Raw genomic sequence first — 22,096 nt, forward strand, 5'->3', positions numbered from 1 at the left:
ACTCGGTCCTCAAGTGACAGAGTCTAAGTAAACAATGAAAACCGCGAGCGGGTAAACGGATAGAGAACACCTCGTGTAAACGTACAACATTTCGACAGCGGTTAGCCACTGGCCAGCTTGTCGGAAAGATACGGGTTGTGTGAATCGGCCTTTAACTCGAAGTATGCAGTTTGGTGAATAAACACGATGAGTAGACTGATGAATGCAAAGAGTAAGCGCGAAATAGTGAGCACAGATCATGTGCTTGTGAGTACGAGCAATTCATATGAAGAGCTCGTTGGAGTAGGAGAGCGCAATTATGTCGTGCACTAACTGGCGAGTGATTCGCGCAATTAGAGCGCATGAACTAATGAGTGCATTGGGTACGCAAAATGGCTAGCTCACGATCAGGAGATGCGACGAGCGTGCCAGAAGAGGTGAGTATGCCAGTGATGATGAGTGTGATGAGTGCTCCAACATAGATGAGCGCAATAAAGGCACGCAAGTTGGTGAGCAAAACTAATACTTGTAAACAGACGGTGTTAGATGCACATGAATAGGTGGACATGATGGCCATATATACACAGGCAAGCCTGGTGTGGTTATGCACACATAAGTTGGCACACTTAGTCCAGGGTGTGAGTGCCAACAGGTAAGGGTGCAATTGAGGGTATCGTGCACTCAAAAGATCTCACATAGTGCTTTGATGTATCTGAGGAGGCCATGGTCCTTCTTTTCCTTACTATCCATGATGCCTCTTCACAGTGCATCAGTCCTTTCACCTCTGCAGGGTGTGTAGCGATTGACGAATCCAACACAGATGGAGAAGTTGAACAGAATGGACTTCAGTATTCAGGGAAGGAGAGGTTGTCGTATCGTCAGTGTCACCATGGTATGAGCTCTAGATACTACAGACAAGGAGGGTGGGGCTCTACATCAGGTATTCCTTCTGCCAGTGTGGCAGATGAGGAAGATACCAGACAGGCAGTATCCAGTCTTGTAGTGATTTATGGCCTAAGAATGGCCAGAGCGTCCTTATGGACAATTTTTGGCGTTGATGACGATCATGCAGCTTACTGAGAGGTGAAGGGCAGAGAATAACAACTATTTCTCCTGAAGACGCACCTACCACTGGCTCTCTCGTAGCTAGCCCAAGAGTAATATCACAGTCATAGACAGAGAAGGGTCAGAGGTTTAGTTATAGAAAGAATGCCCAAAGACTTCCTCATCTTCAAGGATGACCCTGAATCGAGTGATGCCATTTCAGCTTCTTTTTCATACCACACTCCACCCACTGGCCCGACGGCCAATATCAACACTCGTTGCAAGGGGAAGACTGCAAATAGGTATGTCCCCTGCAACAGGAACACAAAGAATTGTGATCCAAGTGACTCCTGTTCATTAAGGTGTTGCAATTCTGTTCAGCAACTCCAAGGCAGGACTGCATAGCCACACATGGCCTCGTCATCACAAAAAATACACACTTTCACTCCGTAAAGGCCAAGAAGAAAATGGTTAAACAGCCAAGATATGGACATCGATACAGTAGTACGTTTGTACAACTAGGGCAAGACTTTCCTACCACCAGCCAGTAACTACCAACAAACATCATCAAGCTGAAATCCTACAGTACTCCTATTAAAGGAAAATGGTTTTGAAATCCTGTAGGAACAATAACTATTTTCCTCATTACTGTACTAATATTTGTAAAATATTGCTTTTACTCATATTCTTCATGCATCGTTCTAGCAAAACAAGTAACTTTACAACCTATTTTATAATCATTATAACATACTGTAAACAAGAAAATCACAATAATATTTTCAAACCACCTCTATAAACTGGAATGTAGTCAGAGTGTATTCATTTTCTCACCTCCCATAATGTTCGATCATCTCGATCTACTTCTTTATCAGAAAACCAATCTTTAAATTCCAGCAGCAGTTTGATCAGTAAGTTAATGGATCTATCTGTCCATATCATCGTACCTAAAAACAGAAATGAGAAATTTTTTTATCAAAAACATTGTTTGGTTTCAAGGCAAAACTTGGAATATATCCTAGAGTATGTCAAAAATATCTTGAATACATTTTACCAAAATATACTTTGCAACATTGGCTGATGAACCTCATATTATGGAAAAGTTTTCTAGCTGTAATGTTTTATATAAAAATAAAATGTATTATATTGGACTGGCCTCTGTGATCATCATTAAGATGAATATTTTATATCTAGAGACAAAGATAAGTTTTATAACATATGATAAGCATATGGAAAATCAATTCGGGAGAAAATAGCATTGGCACATAATGTACAAAGTACAGTAATAACTACATCGTTAATTGGATCCAAGAGACTAGATGTAATTAAATATTTTATGTAAGTCAGATTTTTGCCTTATAAAATGACTTGAAGGTTCCCTATGTATGTTCCAATCATGAAAAAGCACTTACACCCTGCTATCATATTATAAAAACCAGATACTGTATTTTCATTAATAAGCTTGTACTGTATATATGTATAAAGCACAGTACGGTACATTACAAGTAATTGATTGTTATTTTCTGAATTAGAGACTGGTATAAAATTATGTTATGTAAGTTGGATCTTACTTTTGTATATATTTAAGGAGAGCGATGTCAAGTGGAAACTGATGGATGTTAAACTGACGTAATACCCCAACCGATATTGTTAATTTATTTTGATGTCAAAAGCCAATTTCCAATATACAGTACTCTAAGCTTGAATTTCACCCTATAAAGTCACTTCTCTATGCATGTATTATACATGACAAAGTACTTGTAACTTGCTATCATTTCATAAATATCTAACACAGTACCTACATAAATAAGTCTAATAGCACTTGAATGAAAAGTAAATAACAATTGAGAGAGAGAGAGAGAGAGAGAGAGAGAGAGAGAGAGTGAGAGAGAGAGAGAGAGAGAGAGAGAGAGAGAGAGAGAGAGAGAGAGAGAGAGAGAGAGAGAGAGAGAGAGAGAGAGAGAGAGAGAGAGAGAGAGAGTGTGTGTGTGGGGGGGGAGAGTAAAATGTGAAACCATTTGCAGTACATTAGTATTAACACATCAACACTAGTAATTTTTTCCTAATATTGGCATTTCTTCTGTGAATTGGACACAAAAGAAGGTTGAGTTGGAACTGACAAACTAATTAATGGAGGTGGATAACAATAAAACGATTTTGACGAAGGAAAAATCTATTTCTGGGCTCCGACCCGTGCCGCCCAGTGAAATGCTCCTTTAACATCATTTCTAAGGTAAAAACTGCTAAGAATTTACCAGAGAAAAATTTGTATAGGAATGCTAGGTTGAACCCAGCTCGCTCACCTTAATAAGGTGTCGGTATAATACTGGGGCACTGAATAAATCACAACCAGAGGCCTCGCACCATTTAGATATCTCCTGTCAACATCCCCGAACAGCGAGGTGCCGTTCAACATCCTACTACTACTAGCAATCCCACGCCAGTGACATTACTCCTTTATATAGCACGCATCTTTCTAGCCGTATTTTGCCTTAGTGTGTGAATTTTGCTGGTTTTTTCTGGATTTACCTCAAGATGTCGGACTCCACTGTCACTCCATCTAAGTTAAGTACCAGATCTATGAGTTTTGAGATTTTGGAGGGGGCCTTGCCCTTTTTTGCTTATATTATACAGTTTTATTTTCACGACCCCGCGTGGGTCTTTCATGGCGCCCGGCTCCCTCCTATCTCTCTCTTGTTTCGTTCTTAATGATTTTCAATGAGTCCTCCATACTGATTGTTTCTCGTTATGAACTTTATGGGTATCCACGGTTCACACACCGTATAAATTTTTATATTGTCCTGTTATTATGATAACAGTTATTACATATACGTGTGCGTATTATCGGTAGGTTGGCATGCCTGGTCGCCTTCGGGCGTTCCTATTCCACTATATTATTACTTGGATTATTTACGTTCGCACGCCACGGACTTGCTTATCATTTTAACGTCATTCGTTTGCTTGCATTAGCTCGAGGGGCTTTCATGAGTCAGATATTACTGTACATATTAGTTTGCATTTTGTTAGCACTTCACTGACTCTGTGTTATGTTGGTAGCCCTGCCGCAGCGCTGTCAGGCTTGGGTTTCTCCTGTCTCATGTTCGCTCCCTCGTTTGTTTTACGATTGATGTATAGTTAATTTTATTATTATCATCCAGCATGCCTTCCTATCTTATTTTACCATGTGTTATGTTTTCTATAGTGTTATTAGTCTTTCCGCGTAATCATATCATCGTGGGTCTGGCAGGTTGGTATACCTGCTATCGACCCACTACTAGCCTCCCTCCCGCCCGATACCCCACCCCAGGGTTCCCTCCCTCTCTCTCTCCCGATCGAGTTTGAGTCACTTTATGGCGCTATGTTCCCCTCCCAGGGGCATCCGCTTTCTTTGGACGGGCGGTTCCCGTTGATCTGTGAGGCTTACTATTATTATACATTAACGTACATTACTTACTCTTTTCACTTCTCTACCCGGTCGTAGTCGTTTTCTTTCCGTCGCTCGTTTGGCCAACGATCGGGGGGAAGTTTTCTGCTCGGTCCGTGGTACCTTGTCATGTTATATTATTTATTAAGTTTTGTACGTGCTACTCCCTCGGTCCCGCACGTCACGGACCCATTAAAGATCCCTTCCCCCTCTAGTGTCACGCACCTCATATAGAGATATATATATATATATATATATATATATATATATATATATATATATATATATATATATATATATATATATATATATATATATATATATATATATAAAGACTTTCATTACGGGATCCCCGGAAGTAGCTTTTATACATTACCATTCGGTCGAGTTGTTTAGTTGCGCCTCCGGAGCCAAAGTTACTCGTTCTTACTTGGATTAACTTTATATATTAGTCACATATATATATATTATATATACGATCCTTGTTCTCGACCTTCCCTTCCCTCTTTTGATATGATCACGGTTACGGTCTGACTTAATTTCAATTCCTTTTACAATCAAAATAGATCTGTTATTTTGATATTGATATTTAAGCACTCCGGACCCCCTGGGGTCCCGAATTTGCTTACATTCAATATACTTAATGGCTATTTATAAAAGATTTTTATCATGATATTGACATATATATACGTAGATATTTAAGCTCCGGGGCCTCCGGGACCCTAATTTGCTTTCATTTAAGATACTCATGTATCTTTTGTCTTACAGACTGTACGTATATAAAACATTTTTATCATGATATTGATATAAAAATCTTCTATCATGATATTGATATCATTTAAGCACCCCGGGGCCCCCGAGCCCCTATTTGCTTTCCTTCAGGATTCCTAATATATATATATATAAAACATTTTTATCATGATATTGATATATAAATTTTTTATCATGATATTGATATCATTTAAGTACCCGGGGCCCCCGAGCCCCTATTTGCTTTCATTCAGGACTCCTGATGTATATATATATATAAAACATTTTTATCATGATATTGATAAGTAAATCTTTTATCATGATATTGCTATAATTTAAGCATACGGGGCCCCCGAGCCCCTATTTGCTGTCATTCAGGATTCCTGATGAATATATATAAAACATTTTTATCATGATAGTGATATATATATATATATATATATATATATATATATATATATATATATATATATATATATATATATATATACATATATATTTTAAGCACCGGGGCCTCCGGGCCCCTAATTTGCTTTCCTTTGAGATACTCATGTATCTTTCATTTCTACAGACTGTACGCTGTGCAATGACGGCATGTGCCGCTGTCATCTATCAACCCTGCGGCCATGACGTGTGTCGTTCACACGCCCACTGTTCTGTCCGAGTAGATGACTTAGCTGTTTGGCATCCAGACAATTGTGTAGTCTGCTACACAATGACCTCCACTCTAACATCTGACTCGGTGAGTGCATTTTCATTGATACAGACTTGTAGGGAGTTACAATTAATTTCAAACATTATTAATTTTAAGGCCACTAGTCCTCTGGACTTCCCGCATGCCTTTCACTTCGTGTCTATGAAGTCCTTGGACTTCTTCACTTTTCTTTGGCACAAATATCCCTCGCTAATAGTCTGTTCTCTTTCAGTGCTCCCAACTTGAGAAAGATACAGCTCGGGCTACCCTCAAGATCTGGATTGACGGGTTCGCCCGCAACGTGAAGGCCACACAGCCTTATATCCTCTCTGAGGAATGGTGTTCCCGTCTCTACCCGCATGCTAAAACTTCAGCTGCGGTCCCCAAAGAGTTGGCGGATCCTATCATCGAGAGGTTTGAATCCCTTCTTCTGGCCCCGGACTAAGAAGAGACGGGCGGCACCCTAACTGAGGACGTCTCTACCCTCAACCTCGATGTGGAACCCATGGCTCTTGACGATCCCGACGCAGGTAGGGACGTAGGTGAGTCAGGTGGTTCCCGGGCTAAGATTCCTATCCCTAGCCCGGCTTTCTCTTCTACTTCAGAACACTCTTCTTTTCAAGGTTTTCCGGGGACAACCGGGACTGGTCTCAGTCCCCGGCCTGTTATCCCCAAGGTGAAGGCTCATCGTAAGACTTTATATACGACCCACAAGTCTTCCAAAGACCACAGGTCTTCGAAATCATCAGCTTCGAAGGCTAAATCTTCCTCCACCAGAGTCTCTCAAGACCCAATTGCTGTGCCTTCAACCTCTCACGGAGTAGTCTCCGTTCCGGCACCTGTTCCCCCCCCCCCCCGGCGGAATCATCTAACCCGGTGGATTTTTCCGAGAAGATGTTTGCTCGTTTTGAGTCGATACTATCGTCTCATACGCAGCAATCACAAGAGAGAATAGCTTCTATGGAGAGCCTAGTTCAGGGACTCATGCGCTCGGGGCTGCCACCGCCACAACAGCAATACCCCATCCCCGACGCCTCCAAGCTTCCTCCTTTCAATAAGAATAACCCTTGGAGGTTGGCATTGCATGCCCCCTTCTTGGAGGGTATGTTGTCAATCGGAGATTTCGGTACCCGGCCTCTAGCGGATTATGAATTCTACCCGCCGGGTCTTGAATTCCCCTTCCCGGGCTACGCTCGCCTCACGGAAGAGGCTCTGATTCGATTGGATAAGGTCCCAAAGGAAACTGTTAATTTTCCTAAAGAACAGGCACAGTCTGTCTTGGTCCGCGTGTTCAATGAGTGGGATTGCTTGAACACAATGATTACGGCCTACAAAAGTTCATATACTATGTTTGTGGCCGACGACCAGACCCCTACCCCATGTGCGACCAAGAACATAGAGACGGTCTTTCAGGCTATCAAGGAAGAGAAGCCTTTACCTCACCTCAGGGAGACCGACTTACCCTCCCTTCTCTTTCCGGGAGACAGTGAATGTTGGCGGAACGCCCCAGCTACCTTCTCGGTAGGTAAGTTGAGCCCGGACTGTGCCTCGATGCAGTTCAGCGAACGGCTTCCCAAACTCCCGGAGTCTCTCATTAAATTGGAATATGAGTCGAGGTGTAGATTCAGCAGATCCCTTAATTCAGTTGCCCTTTCTGAATTGACCGTCGCCACTTACAACGAGGAGGACCTCCTTAAGGTCCTCACTGTCACTTTTGCACAACTTTATGGCTGACGCCTATGATTTTGCAAATGCCAGGACCCATTGTCGACGACACGTTCTATCCGAAGCCACGATTAGGCACGAACCTAATAGGCTCATCAAAGCTCCAGTCTGGGGCCCGGATCTTTTCCCCGGGGACTTAGTTAACTCGGTCCTTAGCGAGGCAGCTAGAGCCAACCAAAACCTCAAGGTTAGGTGGGGCCTGGTTTCAAAGAGGAGATATGAGCCTACTAGTACCCCAATTCGAGGTAGGAAGAGATTGAGGCCCTTCCAATCTTCCCAATTCAGGCAACCTCTGCAAGTGGTTCAACTGGTCTCAGTCCACGGAAGAACTACGTTCCTTCACAAAAGATCTGCTACTAAAGAATGCAATCCAAAGTATACATCGCTTAAGATTTCACGGACGCTTGTTCAGCGTGCCAAAGAAAGGCTTAGGCAAACGGAGAGTAATCCGGGACCTGTCTCGTTTAAATTCCTTCATTCCTTGCGACAAATTCCATATGCTTACCGTAAGTCTCGCAGGTGTGGACCTTACTTCCCCGTGGGGCCGTCACCACCTCCATCGATCTTACAGATGCCTACTATCACGTTCCAATAGCAAGGCATTTTCGTCCTTTTCTGGGCTTCAAGCTAGGCAAACAAGCCTATGCATTCAAAGTGATGCTATTGGGGCTCAACATACCGACCAGAATCTTCACCAAACTAGCAGAGACAGTAATTCAAGAGCTTCGGACTCAGGGGATACAGGTAGTAGCCTATCTAGACGATTAGCTAATCTGGTCAGACAATGCCCAGATTTCCCGCGTAGCAACGAACAAAGTCGGAACTGACAAACTAATTAATGGAGGAGGATAACAATAATGTGGTTGTTGGTGCTGGGCTGCTAAACGATGTTTCTTTGGCATCAAGATCAGTTGACAACACTGTAGCCATTCATTTTTCTGGTCTTACAAGGAAATGATCTATACTTTGTTGGATAATATTCCTTGTCTTACCTTTGAAAATTGTTCTATATGAAAGAGATGCATCAACAACAATATTAGATAATTTGGCAAAACGTTCTGCAATAGGATCCTATGTCACAAAGATTGATGCCCACTTTGATCGATAATAAAAACACTGTTACATTTCTTTACACCTGAAGTTCCTTGATTCTGGATTAGGGAAACTTCCTTCAATTTCCCATAGTTCCTCTATCCACACAATTCTTCCTTAGTTAGTGGTTGCTTGAGGGTCTCACTCAACTTTTTAAAATCTTCTTCTAACTCCATCTAAAGTTCCTTAATAATAGATACCAAATACTTCAATAGGTCCTTTACTGGTTCATCAAAACCTTTGAAATCATAAATATATTCATTGCTGTTCATGTCACTTCAATCCAAAAAGCACTGATGTTTAGTACTGCCGGATAAATGTTGTAGTCCTTCCAAAAATCCTGAATGTCTATGCCATCATCTAAAGACATAGCATTCACGGGCTGGTATAGGGTAGGTCATAGATAGTACTTCTTGAAGAGAGCTATGATGCTTTGTTCCATGGGTTGAATGTGAAACATACTGTTTAGGGGCAATAAAAAGACACATTTCAGCCTAAGAGATTCATATGATTAACATAACCTAATAAGGGAGTTTCTTTCCCTTGCAATATTCCTTGACTGTTGATATAAAATGGCCAGTGAACCATTCATCAAAATATACAATAGTAACCCGTGCCTTCGGATTAGCCATCCAAATGAAAGGAAGCATTAGCTTTGTGGTACTCTTGAGTGCCCGAGGATTAAGAGCATGGTAGATTAACAGCAGCTTCAGCTTGAAATTGCCAGTAATGTTATTCTCTAAGAATGTTTGCCAATCTTTGGCTACCTCGAATGGGGAACTCAGCTTTTCCTTCCAAATTAAAGGGGGTCTCATCATCACTGAAGATGAGTTCTGGAGGAATTTGTGCTTCATTAAGGATTATTTTCAGTTATGGGAAATTCTCCAGCAGCAACAGTACCATTTCCCCATAATTGTAATTTCGTGCTTGCTACAACATTTCTTGAATCAATTAAACCAACCATGACTTTTGACAAATAAGTTGTCCATTTCCTCATGATTTTTTTACACTTAAAGACTTGGTCTTCTCTTGGATCAGTATTAGGCTCGTAAAATTTCATTCAGGCATCTGCCTTTTTATCAAAGGGATAATGAACATTCCATTTCATCAAAAATTATGCCTTTCTTCACATTAATAGTACAATTTTTAAATGACGGAGCCTTTTCAGTAACATATAGCACTGCTCAGTGCTGTCTTTATCATGGATAATGGTAGACACCATTGGTTGAGCCAGGCCTAAGGCCCGCTCGCAATGTTCACCGCATTTTCCCCCCTTTTCATACCTCTTTATCATGTCCATTTTATCTTAAAGTTATAACATCAAGCTTGGATTCACTACCTTCACTTTCATAGGGGGAATGGGTAAAATCAAGAGAGATTGCAAAGACAAAACAGGATAATATAACAAATTTGGAAATAATTTGTATTTTTCCTAACATACAAACCTAGAGCTATTTACAGTGAACCCTCGCTACTTCGCGGTTCGACAATCGCGGATTCACCACTTCGCGGGGTTTTCCCATAACCCATATATATATACATATCGCGGATTTTCCGGAAAATTCGAAAATACCGCGAAATCTGAAGACAACCAAATACGATATTTTGTTACCTGTAATTCCATTAATACTGTAATTAGTAATATCTGTTCTTACTGATTGTTCATTGCATTACATATGATATATAATTCAGCACAGAAAGAAATAAAACACGAAAAGAGAATGTGATCATACGATAATTCAGTACTGTATACAGTACGTAGTAAAATTAAATCGAACATGAAACGCAAATCAGATGCAGTCATACCATATTAGAATGGTGTAAGGCTGCTGTTGGCTACTACTGTACTACAAATGTAATGGATGTGCTTCTTTTCCATGAATCTTTTGTATGTATACGTACGTAGTACTGCATCCAATAATATTCTTTGTTGCAAAAATCACATTTCGAATAAGCGTACGAGAGAGAGAGAGAGAGAGAGAGAGAGAGAGAGAGAGAGAGAGAGAGAGAGAGAGAGAGAGAGACACGCACATCCTACAACAAAAGCGTAAAATAGCGTACGTAAAGCTGTATTATTATTATTGTTATTATTATTATTATTGTTGTTGTTGTTAATAAAATTATTATTGTTATTATTATTATTACAGTACTGTACTGTATTATTATCATTATTTATTATTATTACGGTATTTACTTAATCTACGTACGTTCGGTATGCGCGGGGCATCTTCTATGAGTTGGTAACCTACGCATCATAGTACTGTAAGACGGGTTGTGATTGGTTCAAGCGCTGATAGATGACGAATCAGAACTCAAGTTTTGTTATCTAGCCTGTGATTGGTGTTTTGCCATCATCTCCTACCCGCAGCATCTAGGTTCTCGCGGGGCTGGATCGTCCACTCTCTGTTACCGCGTATCGCTGAGTAGACGTTCTTAAGTTTGTGAATCTGTGCTGTGTGCGACTTTTTTAAGTTGAACTTTTTGTTAGTGTAAATCCTACTGTAATGGCTCCCAAGCGTTCTGCTTCTCTTAAGGCTGGTAGTGAGCCTAAACGCCACCGAAGGATGATGACGATAGCTGAGAAGGTTACGCTTCTCGACATGTTAAAAGATGGTAGAAGTTACGCGGCCGCTGGGCGCCATTTTGGCATCAACGAATCTACTGTTCGCTATATCAAGAAGGACGAGGCGAACATTAGAAAGACGGCTGCAATCACCTTTAGCAGATCAGCGAAGCGAGTCGTTACAACGCGTAATAAAACGATCGTACGCATGGAAGGTGCTTTAGCTGTGTGGATTGCCGACTGCCGGAAGAAGAACATAGCGTTGGATACGAACACCATCCAAACAAAGGCTTTGAGCTTCTATGAGAATTTTGCTGCAAAGGAACCTAAAGACGACGACGGCAACCATGCTGAAGATGATGATGATGCAGATGATCCTCAACCAGGGACATCCACTGATTCCCAGCCTCAGAAACGTTTTTCCGCCAGCAAAGGATGGTTCGCGAAGTTTCAGAAACGCTTCGCCCTGAAAAGCGTTTCCCTGCATGGGGAGTCTGCTTCCGCTGACACTGCCGCTGCTGAAACTTACGTGAACCAGACGTTCAAGAATATATGGATGAGACCGGCTTGTTTTGGAAGAGAATGCCGTCGCGAACTTTCCTGTTCAAAGAGGAAGCCAAAGCCTCTGGCTTTAAAGCATTCAAGGATCGCGTTACCCTCGTGATGTGTGGCAATGCTGCTGGATTTTTGCTAAAGCCGGGGCTTATTTATAAGTCGAAAAATCCTCGCGGTTTGAAAAATAAAAATAAGAATCTCCTTCCCGTGTACTGGATGCATAATCAAAAAGCATGGATTACGAAGATGCTGACCTCCAACTGGTTCCATCAGTGTTTTATCCCGCAAGTCAGCAAATATCTCTTAGAGAAGGGCTTGCCATTCAAGATCCTTCTCCTTATGGATAACGCTGGTGGACACGCAACTGACCTGTCGCATGAGGGCATTCAGGTTGAGTTCCTGCCACCCAACACCACGTCATTAATTCAACCGATGGACCAGGGGGTTATCAGGGCGTTCAAGGCCCTCTACACGAAGAACAACTTGGCGGACCTCGTTGCGTGTGTGGATGCTGCCCAAGATGATGAGGATGAAGATTTTAACTTGAAGGCGTACTGGCGGCAGTACACCATAGCCACGTGCCTGAAGAATATTCAGAAGGCACTTCAAGAGATGAAACCTGCAACCGTGAATGCGAGCTGGAAGAAGTTGTGGCCCGATATTGTTTACGACGACAAGGGATTTACACCGTCGGAAATCCAACACTCTGCAATACGCAAATCTGTGCAGTTGGCTGCCATAATTGGAGGTGACGGGTTTGGCGACATGACGACTGAAGACGTCGACGAGTTGTTGGACTGCCATTCCCAGCCCCTAACTGACGCAGACCTCGAAGACCTGACGAAATCGGCAAGTGAAGAAGAGAGTGATACCCAGGAAGAGACCCAAGAAAATGTCGAAGAAACGGGCTTAACATTAGAACGGCTTGCCAAGGCCTGCAACCATGCGAAGGAGTTGAAAGAAATGTTGCAAGAGTGGGACGAGGATATGGTTCGCTCGATGCAATTCTGCAACAAGATCGATGAAGACATGACTCCCTACAAAATGCTCTTGGATCGAAAAAAGAAGCAGCGGCAACAACTTCCGATCACAATGTTCTTCCAGTCTCGCAAAAAAGAGCCAGTTCCTCCTGCTAGTACGCCTTCGGAAGAAATTAAAGAAGTTTCCCAGGAAGAAGTTGAAGAGGTGTCCCAGGAAAAGACACCTCCGTCTGAAGAGACGTAAAATACTACCTGGCTGCACAGTAGAACACATCATCAGCTTCATCATCATCATTTCTACTGTGCAGCAAATTCATCGCCATCATCATTCAAGTTTTTCTACAACTTCTTTCGTGGTGAGTACAGTAACAATCTTTATTTTTTACTTTAATATTCTTACTGTACATTCTAAAACTGTATTTGTGCCTGTTTTATAGTTTAGTACTGTACGTACTGTATGCATTAAGTTAAAGGGAAGGTTTTAAAAGTCTACATGTTGTAACCTATCATATTTTTTTTGTTTAAAATTTACATTCACGTACGTAAAACAATCTCTCTCTCTCTCTCTCTCTCTCTCTCTCTCTCTCTCTCTCTCTCTCTCTCTCTCTCTCTCTCTCTCTCTCTCGTAAATTGTTTTCCTGCTTTGCTACGTACAATACTGTATAAATTATATTTGTAAGGTAACATATTTTGTAAATGCTTTTACTGTAAATACTGTATGTACTGTATCATTATTTATCACTATCATCATGCGCGTTAAATACCTTGTTTGTTCTGAGCGTGGTTGTTTACTGAGCGTACAGTACTTTATGATGCCGTCGTTTCAGGCGGCGTCATAAAGAAAAACATTTCATTTGGAAGTCCTAAGAAAAATACGTAAACTAAAACATTGGTAATAAAAAAATCAACATACAGTACTGTATAATCAATATAATCGATGCAAAAACTAACCTATACATATATGTGTACACTAAATGAGTTTGTTTCTTCATTATGATCAGAGATGAACGTAAACAAAACATTGGTTGCCATTTTTTATCGTGCTTTTTAGGTGTTTAGGAAACGCATGATATAAAATCGCCTTTAATATTTGTGCCTGTTTTAGTTTAGGGTGCTGTAGTACATGCATTAAGTGTTCTGTACATTAAAGGGTGGTTTGTTAACAGTACTAGGTACAAGGGAAGGTTTTAAAAGTCCGAATATACATGTTAAATAAATAGGTAAATATGATGTCACTACTTCGCGGATTTTCACCTATCGCGCCCACGTCTGGAACCTATCTACCGCGATAAACGAGGGTTCACTGTATAGGGTATTACTTTCGGCAACGCTGAAAACCAGCCAAGACAATTTTAGTGAGGGATAATTACCCCATCCGCTAGTTAGCGGGAGGGGGCTGGGGCAGACTAGCTATCCCGCTCACTCCCACATGTCGGTTGAGTAACCACTTTTGCTTCCTGGCAGGACTTCTAGGGGGACAGGGTAGCGGGCCAATTTGTATAAATAGCTCCAGGTTTGTATGTTAGGAAAAATACAAATTATTTCCAAATTTGTTATTTGTTCCGACACAAATACAAACCTTCGCTATTTATAGGGTGACTTACTCTTAGGAGGGAGGAAGTTCTACCAACTGGCCTTGGTCATGACCCGGGGTTCCCTCTAATTGATCTTTGATCTAATTAGTAGGAACCCTACCCTCGCTAAAATCAAAGTAGTCACAAGGTAACTCAATGATAGCAGCCTGCAGAAGCTTGTGTGAGAGAGAATCGTGGCTTGTCTTTACGTAGGAACTCGAGGATAAGCATGAGTTCTAAGACATATCCAATACCCCCCCTCATGAGGTATTAATGACGTAAGAAAGTATTTATTCATACTCAGGATGCATAAGGGAAATGGATCTTATCTGCAGAGGGGTGAGGTCAGCTATGCTTTGGTCTTGCGGAGCTGTTTCCCCAGGGGGGGAGAAGGAGAAAGAAAGAAGGGAGACAGACATTCTTTTCATTCACCCCAGACTAACCCGTGTAACCTCAGCCCTCAACCCTCTGCTACTTGTCTATCAAGGAGCCTGAGGCATTAGATCACTTGTTGTGCGGCCACCACAGGACCAATGGAGAAGGTTTCCATGCGCCTCTGGGTTATGTCTTTCAGGTAGTGGGCTGTGAAGGTCGTCTAACGCTTCCACACGCCCGCTTGCAATACCTGTGCCAAAGAAAAATTCTTCTTGAACGCCAGAGACGTTGCAATGCCTCTGACGTGATGAGCTCTGGCTCGGTTGGACAGAGGAGGATCTGGATATAGAGCGTATTCGATTACTTTCCTTATCCAGGAGGAAATAGTACTCCTCGTGACCCTCCTCTTGACGTTCCCCGTGCTGACAAAAAGTGCTCGTACATGGGGGCGAGCTTTTGCTGTTCTTCTTAAGTAACACCTCAGACTCCTTACTGGACATAGCAACAGTTGGTCTGGATCTTCGGTTACAGAACGAAGACTATCCAAAATGAGCCGAACCTGGAGTCCGGCACACCCGGATTTTGAGTTTTAGCTACAAACTCGGGGATGTAGTTGAGGATTACTTCCCCCATCTCCTAGAGTGGGACACATCAGCAGATAGACCATGAAGTTCGCTGACTCTCTTGGCCGAAGCCAGAGCGAGCAGGAACACCGTCTTTCACGTGAGGTGGTGATCGGAGGCCTGGCGTAGTGGTTCATAGGGGAAGCCCTTCAGAGACCTGAGGACCCGAACCACGTTCCAAGGGGGAGGTCTTAGCTCTGCCTGGGGACAAGTAAGCTCGTAACTGCGTATGAGAAAGAAAGTTCCAACGAGGAGGAAATATCGACTCCTTTCAGTCTCAAGGCGAGACTCAAGGCTGAGCGGTACCCATTGACTGCCGAGACCGAGAGAAGCATTTCTTCCCGAAGGTATACAAGAAACTCCGCTATAGTTGGAACAGAGGCATCGAGGGGAGAGATAGCCCTTCCATGACACCAATCACAGAAAACTGACCATTTCGCCTGGTAGACTGCCTCTGTGGATCTCCTGAGGTGTCCAACCATTCTTTTCGCAACCAGTTGCGAAAAGCCTCTCTGTGTGAGGAGGTGCTGGATAGTCTCCAGGCGTGAAGTCGAAGCGAAGCTACGGCTTTGTGGAAGATGCTGGCATGTGGTTGTTTGAGGAGGTCGTGCTGTGGAGGGAGCTCCCCCGGGATCTCCGTGAGGAGATGCAGAAGGTCCGGGAACCATTCTGCGTGATGCCATAGTGGAGATATGAGGGTCATTTGCAAGTTGTTGCTTGCTCATACCTGGTAGAGGACTTTTCTCATCAAACAGAACGAGGGAAACGCGTAAGCGTCCAGGTTTATCCAACGTTGTTGGAAAGCATCTTGCCAAAGTGCTTGGGGATCCGGGACTGACGAGCAGTACAACGGGAGCCTGAAATTCAGGGCCGTTGCGAACAGATCCACCGTCGGGGTACCCCACAAAGTCAGGACTTTGTTGGCTATTAAAGGATTCAAAGACCACTCGGTGTCAACTATCTGAGTCGCTGTGCTCAGCTTGTCTGCTAGCACATTCCGCTTGCCCGGAACGAAGCAAGCTGATAGTCACCGAGTTGTCCTCTGCCCATCTGAGTATCTCTACTGCAAGATGGCACAGCTGCTGCGAAAAGGTACCGCCCTGTTTGCTTAGATAAGCTACTACCATGGTGTTGTCGCTCATCAACACCACGGAGTGCCCCGCCAGGACCTGGTGGAACTTTTTGAGGGCCAGAAAGGCTGCCTTCATCTCCAAGAGATTTATGTGCTGGTACCTTTCTGATTCGGATCATTGGCCGGAGATGTAATGGTGCAGCACGTGAGCCCCCCACCCTTCTTTTGATGCATCCGAAAAAAACATCAATTCCGGGGGAGAGACGAGAAGATCGACCCCTTTGCAAAGGTTCGGCTCCGCCAACTACCACCTGAGGTCCGACTGTTCCTCTAGCCCTATGCGGACTAGGTGATCCCGGGAATCGGAGTGTTGGTTCCACTGGGATTTCAGTCGCCACTGGAGGTATCTCATCCTGAGGCGACTGTTGGGGACCAGTCGGGTCAGGGAAGAGAGGTGACCGAGAAGGCGAAGTCAATACCGCGCCGGGAGCTCTTCCCGACTGAGGAAGACCTGTGCTATATCCCTCAGTCTCTGGATCCTTTCGTCTGATGGAAACGCTTTGTGCCTTAGGGTGTCTAATCGCATGCCTAGATATACCAGTTCTTGAGAGGGGAGCAGTTGAGACTTATCGAGGTTTACTACGATCCCTAGATCCTGACAAAACCTTAGAAGCTCGTCTCGGTGGCAGAGAAGGGCCGCCTCCAAGTCTGCCAGAATCAGCCAGTCGTCCAAGTATCTTAGGAGACAGATGCCGACTCTGTGAGCCCAAGATGATACTAGGGTGAATACTCTCGTGAATACCTGAACTGGTAATGCTTCCGATTGAACATGAACCTCAGATACTTCCAGGAAGACGGGTGAACTGGGATCTGGAAGTATGCATCCTTTAGATCTAGAGTGCACATGAAGTCCTGGGGTCTTATCGCTTGTCTGACTGTGTCAGCCGTCTCCATCCTGAAAGGTGTCTTTTCAAGGCCGAGAGATTGATGACTGGTCTCCAGTCTCCAGACGCCTTTTTCACAAGAAAGAGTCGACTGTAGAAGCCTGGGGGCCCGTCGAAGACCTCCTGGAGAGCATCTTTCTCCAACATGGACTGGACTTCTGCCCTGAGGGCAAACTCCTGTGCGGATCCTTTCGCACAGAAGTTCGATGGAATCAGCACTCGAGTCAGTGGAGGGAGGGAGAGCGTGAACGGGATACGATACCCTGAACGAATCACCTCGACCGTCCAGAGTTCAGCCCCGTGGTGAAGCCACCTCTACCAGCGGCTTTGCAGGCATCCCCCCACAGGTAGGCAAATGGGAGGATTGCCTGTCTTATTGGGACCGGCCTCGGCCGGATCCCTTCTTAACCTTTCCTCCACGAAAGGACTTTTTGCTGTAAAAACCCTGCTTTGCACCTTTTTTACCTGCTGTTTTGGGTCTCTAGCCCTTTTCGGTTGCGGGTTTTGCTGTGCTTTCCGCTGTGGCTGAGAGGGGTAAGGTCTAGCTGTTAAGACCTTTTGGATGAGGGAGTCCTGACTGGACTTCCTCCACCTCTCTGCCACCCACTCGACATCCTCGGGATGGAACAAAAAATTACCCTCAAAAGGAGCATTTCTCAGTCTCGCTACTTCGGCCTGAGGGAAATGTCTATGGAACTTGCCTATGACAGCATCTCTCCTCTTCAGGATAGTGTTGGCCCAAAGGTTCACTACCTGATGGGAGAGGAACTCGATGGTCCGAGTGCCAGACAATAGGAAAGTCTCCAAAGACTTCCTGGAGGACTCCCGGGACAGGTCTTTAGACCGCATCAGTTGTCCTAAGGATCCTAACTAAAAATCCAGCCACGAAGTAGCCTGCATGGCGTACTTCGCCACCTTCTCCTGGTTTAGGATTTCAGAGGCCGAAAAGGAGACGAAGTCCCATAAGTTTCTCGAAGGGGATGGCCTTCGAGAGTGCCTCTATAGAGTGGTCGAGAGGCAGCGTTGGAAGAGATTCCCCGAGGATGTCATAGTACCTCCTCTGAAACACATACAGAGGAGGTAGGAGCTTGGAGGATAAGCTGGAGCGGAGAGAGGAGGTGGACCCAGTTGCCTGGGACTCAACCTTCTGTTTGGCACTCTTCAACCCCTTTGACCAGGGCAAAGCTGCATTGATCCTATGAGGTTTCTGAGTGCCATAGAACTGGTCAAGGACTGTTTCTTTTCCATCTAGAGGGGCTGCTGATAGATCTGGAAGTCCATTGATGGAACGGATGCAGGCTAAGACCTGCCTGAAGGCGTGTTCCGACTCCTTCCTCTCATCCTCTGTATGCTTAGGGCTAGCGGCTGCTGGCAGAGCGTCGTCCTCAAAATCGCTCTGCCCTTCCACGTCCGAGCTCTCATCCATAGGAGCCCGAAGTGGGTCGAAGTCGTCAACTGGATAGACTGGGGATAGGGAGACTGCCGAGGAGATGCTCGCTTCCGGCTGCCTGGGAGGCAGTGAGGAAGGAAGCCTGGCCGAGGATTTGGGGATGGTGAACAAATCCTTCGGTTCCCTCCCACGAGGCCGGAGGTCCTCTGTCCCCAAGGGCCTAGAGGACTGTATCGGCTTACAGGTGGAATGTAAGTCCGTTGCCGTATGGGGTAAGTCCCGTCCGGTCGCACGTCGTGCCTCCTTAGACACTATCTCGACCAGTAAAGGACGGAAGGAGTCTCCATAGGAAGTAACCCTATCCTCCCTAGGGGGGGGCGAAGGATGAATCCTTTTCCCCTTTGGTCTGGCCTGTGGCATCTTGAACTGCAGGGGGCTACCCTGAGGTTCATGCCTAATCTCCTCCAGAGGTCTTTTGCGAGGGGATGACCGTCTCCCCTTGCCAGAAGGACCCTCCTGTGCGGAATCTTCCGAACTCCACCTAGGATCGGAGGGAGGAGAGGACCCTGGAAAGAGAGGAGGCGATAAAGGGATCCTAGGTGTGTCACCTAAGGACTGGGAGCGGGGAAAGACTCCTTTCATGGCTTGGCGCATTGCATCAAATATGGTGCTAAGCCACGGGGGGTCACGGGCTCCCAAGGAACTAAGGGGGAGGTCCTTAGGAAGGCACTGCTCCCTGGGTTTAGGAACTTGGGCAGGTTTCCTAACCCTCTTGTCTGAGGGAGGCTTCCCTACAGGCAAGATCGGCACAAGCCTACCCTTAGGGATAGGATCTGGCCTCGGTCGCGCAGGCGCCTATTGTCTCTGTTGAGGCCTAAGGGGCTTGAGAGACTGATTGTGAGCGCCAAGATGGTCAAGCACTCTTGCGCCAAACTGTTGGTAGGCGGAAGGGTGCTCGTGCGCGTGCCCTTCCAGATTGCGCGCACCTTTTTTGCGCTCGTGGCGCACATGAGGTTGTTGACACACCTGGCACACATAAGGTTGTTCGCGCGCATGCCACGCAGTATGTTGTTCGCGCACATGGCGCGCAGTAGGATGTTCGCTCGCATGGCGTGCAACCGGTTGTTCGAGCGCATGGCGAGTAACAGGATGTTCGCGCATATAGCGTGCCATAGGATGAACCCGCGCGCCACGTTTGTCATTTTGTTTGCGAGCGCCAAGTCGGTCGTGCGCGCCAAGTCAGTCGTGCGCGCCAAGTCAGTCGTGCACGCAGATCCGGTTGTGCGTGCCAATTTGGCCGTGTGCGCCAACTTGGTCATGCGCGCGAGAGCTCTCAGGTTGGTGAGAGAACTCACTGCTACGCTCACCCGAAGGTTCACGATAGCTTGTGTTGTGTGAGCGCGAATGATCAACACAACGAAAGTTTGAAAACTCTCTGTCATAAAAAGTACGACTATGGTCACGAGAACCCAAAAGTTCAGCGTGAACTGTGTTGCGTGAACCTGAAGGATCAACGCAACGAGAAACCAAAGTTTCTCTCGATACACCTTAGTGTTACAGTGAACCCTCGTTTATCGCGGTAGATAGGTTCCAGACGCGGCCGCGATAGGTGAAAATCCGCGAAGTAGTGACACCATATTTACCTATTTATTCAACATGTATATTCAGACTTTTAAAACCTTCCCTTGTACGTAGTACTGTTAACAAACTACCCTTTAATGTACAGAACACTTAATGCATGTACTACAGTACCCTAAACTAAAACAGGCACAAATATTAAAGGCAATTTTATATCATGCATTTCCTAAACAGGCTAAAAAGCACAATAAATAATGGCAACCAATGTTTTGTTTACATTTATCTCTGATCATAATGAAGAAACAAACTGGAGGTAGAGCTTTGCTTATTACCCAGACATATTTCCCATACTATTCCCTTAGAACTACATCACATCTTCCTACTTTAGATATATATATATATATATATATATATATATATATATATATATATATATATATATATATATATATATATATATATATATATATATATATATATATATATACAGTAGGGTCCCGAATTACACGTGTTCTAATTACGCGATTCCTCAATTACGCGATCGATAGTTTTTAAAAATTAAATTTCCTGTATCTGCGAGGAGCATTCTAAATCCGCGAGTCAAGCACCGCGAAGCGTAGGAAATCTATTGTTTTCTTAATTGTATTGGGGGGGGGGTGATGGTTCCCCGATGTCTGAGGAGGGGGGGGGAGAATGTGAGAGAAAGATTTCTGTTCAAACATTTTAAGACTAGTTTTGGATGAAAAATGTTAAGGTTTGCCCATCTGTTGTGTGAACTTGTCGCTAGGCTAGCCTAACTGTCCAACACCTATATGTATAATATTCCATATTTGTACTAATTAATTTTTATACTTACGTTGTGATTATGGTGAAAAATCCTTATTCATTAAACTTTAAATTAAAAATCATCAAAATCAACAGTGCCATTTGAAATATTGAAAAGTTTCCAAAAAAAAAAAATCAACAGAACAGCATCGTTGCTTTCGTGTGCAAGACTACCGCTATCATCCAGTAGTAGTGCGTTGTGCTCCGTTTCATCTAAATTGTTTGAAATTCTTTTATATAGAACTTTTGAAACCAAAAATTAAATTAAATAAAGACTATTTTATATCATGCTACTGCCAAACATGTCACTACAACCAAACTCATTACTTTGTTTAGTACGTTCCATCGCCGATCATAACAAACTCGCTAACCAATTTTAACATCTGTCTATAGGTTAACTTTTGCGGCAAAAGATATCTTACCAGGTACTATGTAATAATAATGTTATAATTAATGTTGTTTTATTTATCCTTAGAAAATCAAAAGAAGAGCTTTTACTAAAGATGTTATTATAAATAAAGATTATAAATAGGTGGTAAAATATCTATAATTAAAGTGTAGCAGCATCAAGAAATGTTGGGGTTCGCCCTTTGCATAAGAATGTACAGTACATTGGATTAGACAGAACGTAGAAAAAATCAATTAGGGAAAAATCGGTATTCGATATCTTCATCAGCATCGTCAATCGGGCTTTTTATTTTTTTTATTCTCAGTCGCTAACTAGTTATCGCCCTGTCAAGATCTGCACACATTCCGATAATTCACATTTGAAGGTTTTCTGGGAGAGGATGGATAGAGAAAATACCGAACTATATAAAATGTTTTTTTAACCTGTTAAGCGTCACCCACGTGATAAACCGTTCACCACGATCTACTCGGTACCGCCTTCAACTGTATATTCCGTTCATGACT

General features: G+C 43.8%; 1 protein-coding gene across 4 annotated transcripts in view; it reads right to left on the reverse strand.

Annotated features, from left to right (window-relative positions):
• Positions 1 to 22,096, reverse strand: part of LOC137620766 (uncharacterized) — a 256,783-nt gene that overhangs the window by 87,471 nt on the left and 147,216 nt on the right. For all 4 annotated transcript variants that reach the window (XM_068351178.1, XM_068351179.1, XM_068351177.1 and 1 more), the window contains exon 5: positions 1,855 to 1,967. In XM_068351178.1, the coding sequence (XP_068207279.1) occupies positions 1,855 to 1,967 (113 nt within the window). The remainder of the gene's footprint in view (positions 1 to 1,854; positions 1,968 to 22,096) is intronic.

Source organism: Palaemon carinicauda, chromosome 27 (genome assembly GCF_036898095.1).
Source record: "Palaemon carinicauda isolate YSFRI2023 chromosome 27, ASM3689809v2, whole genome shotgun sequence".
NCBI lineage: Eukaryota > Metazoa > Arthropoda > Malacostraca > Decapoda > Palaemonidae > Palaemon > Palaemon carinicauda.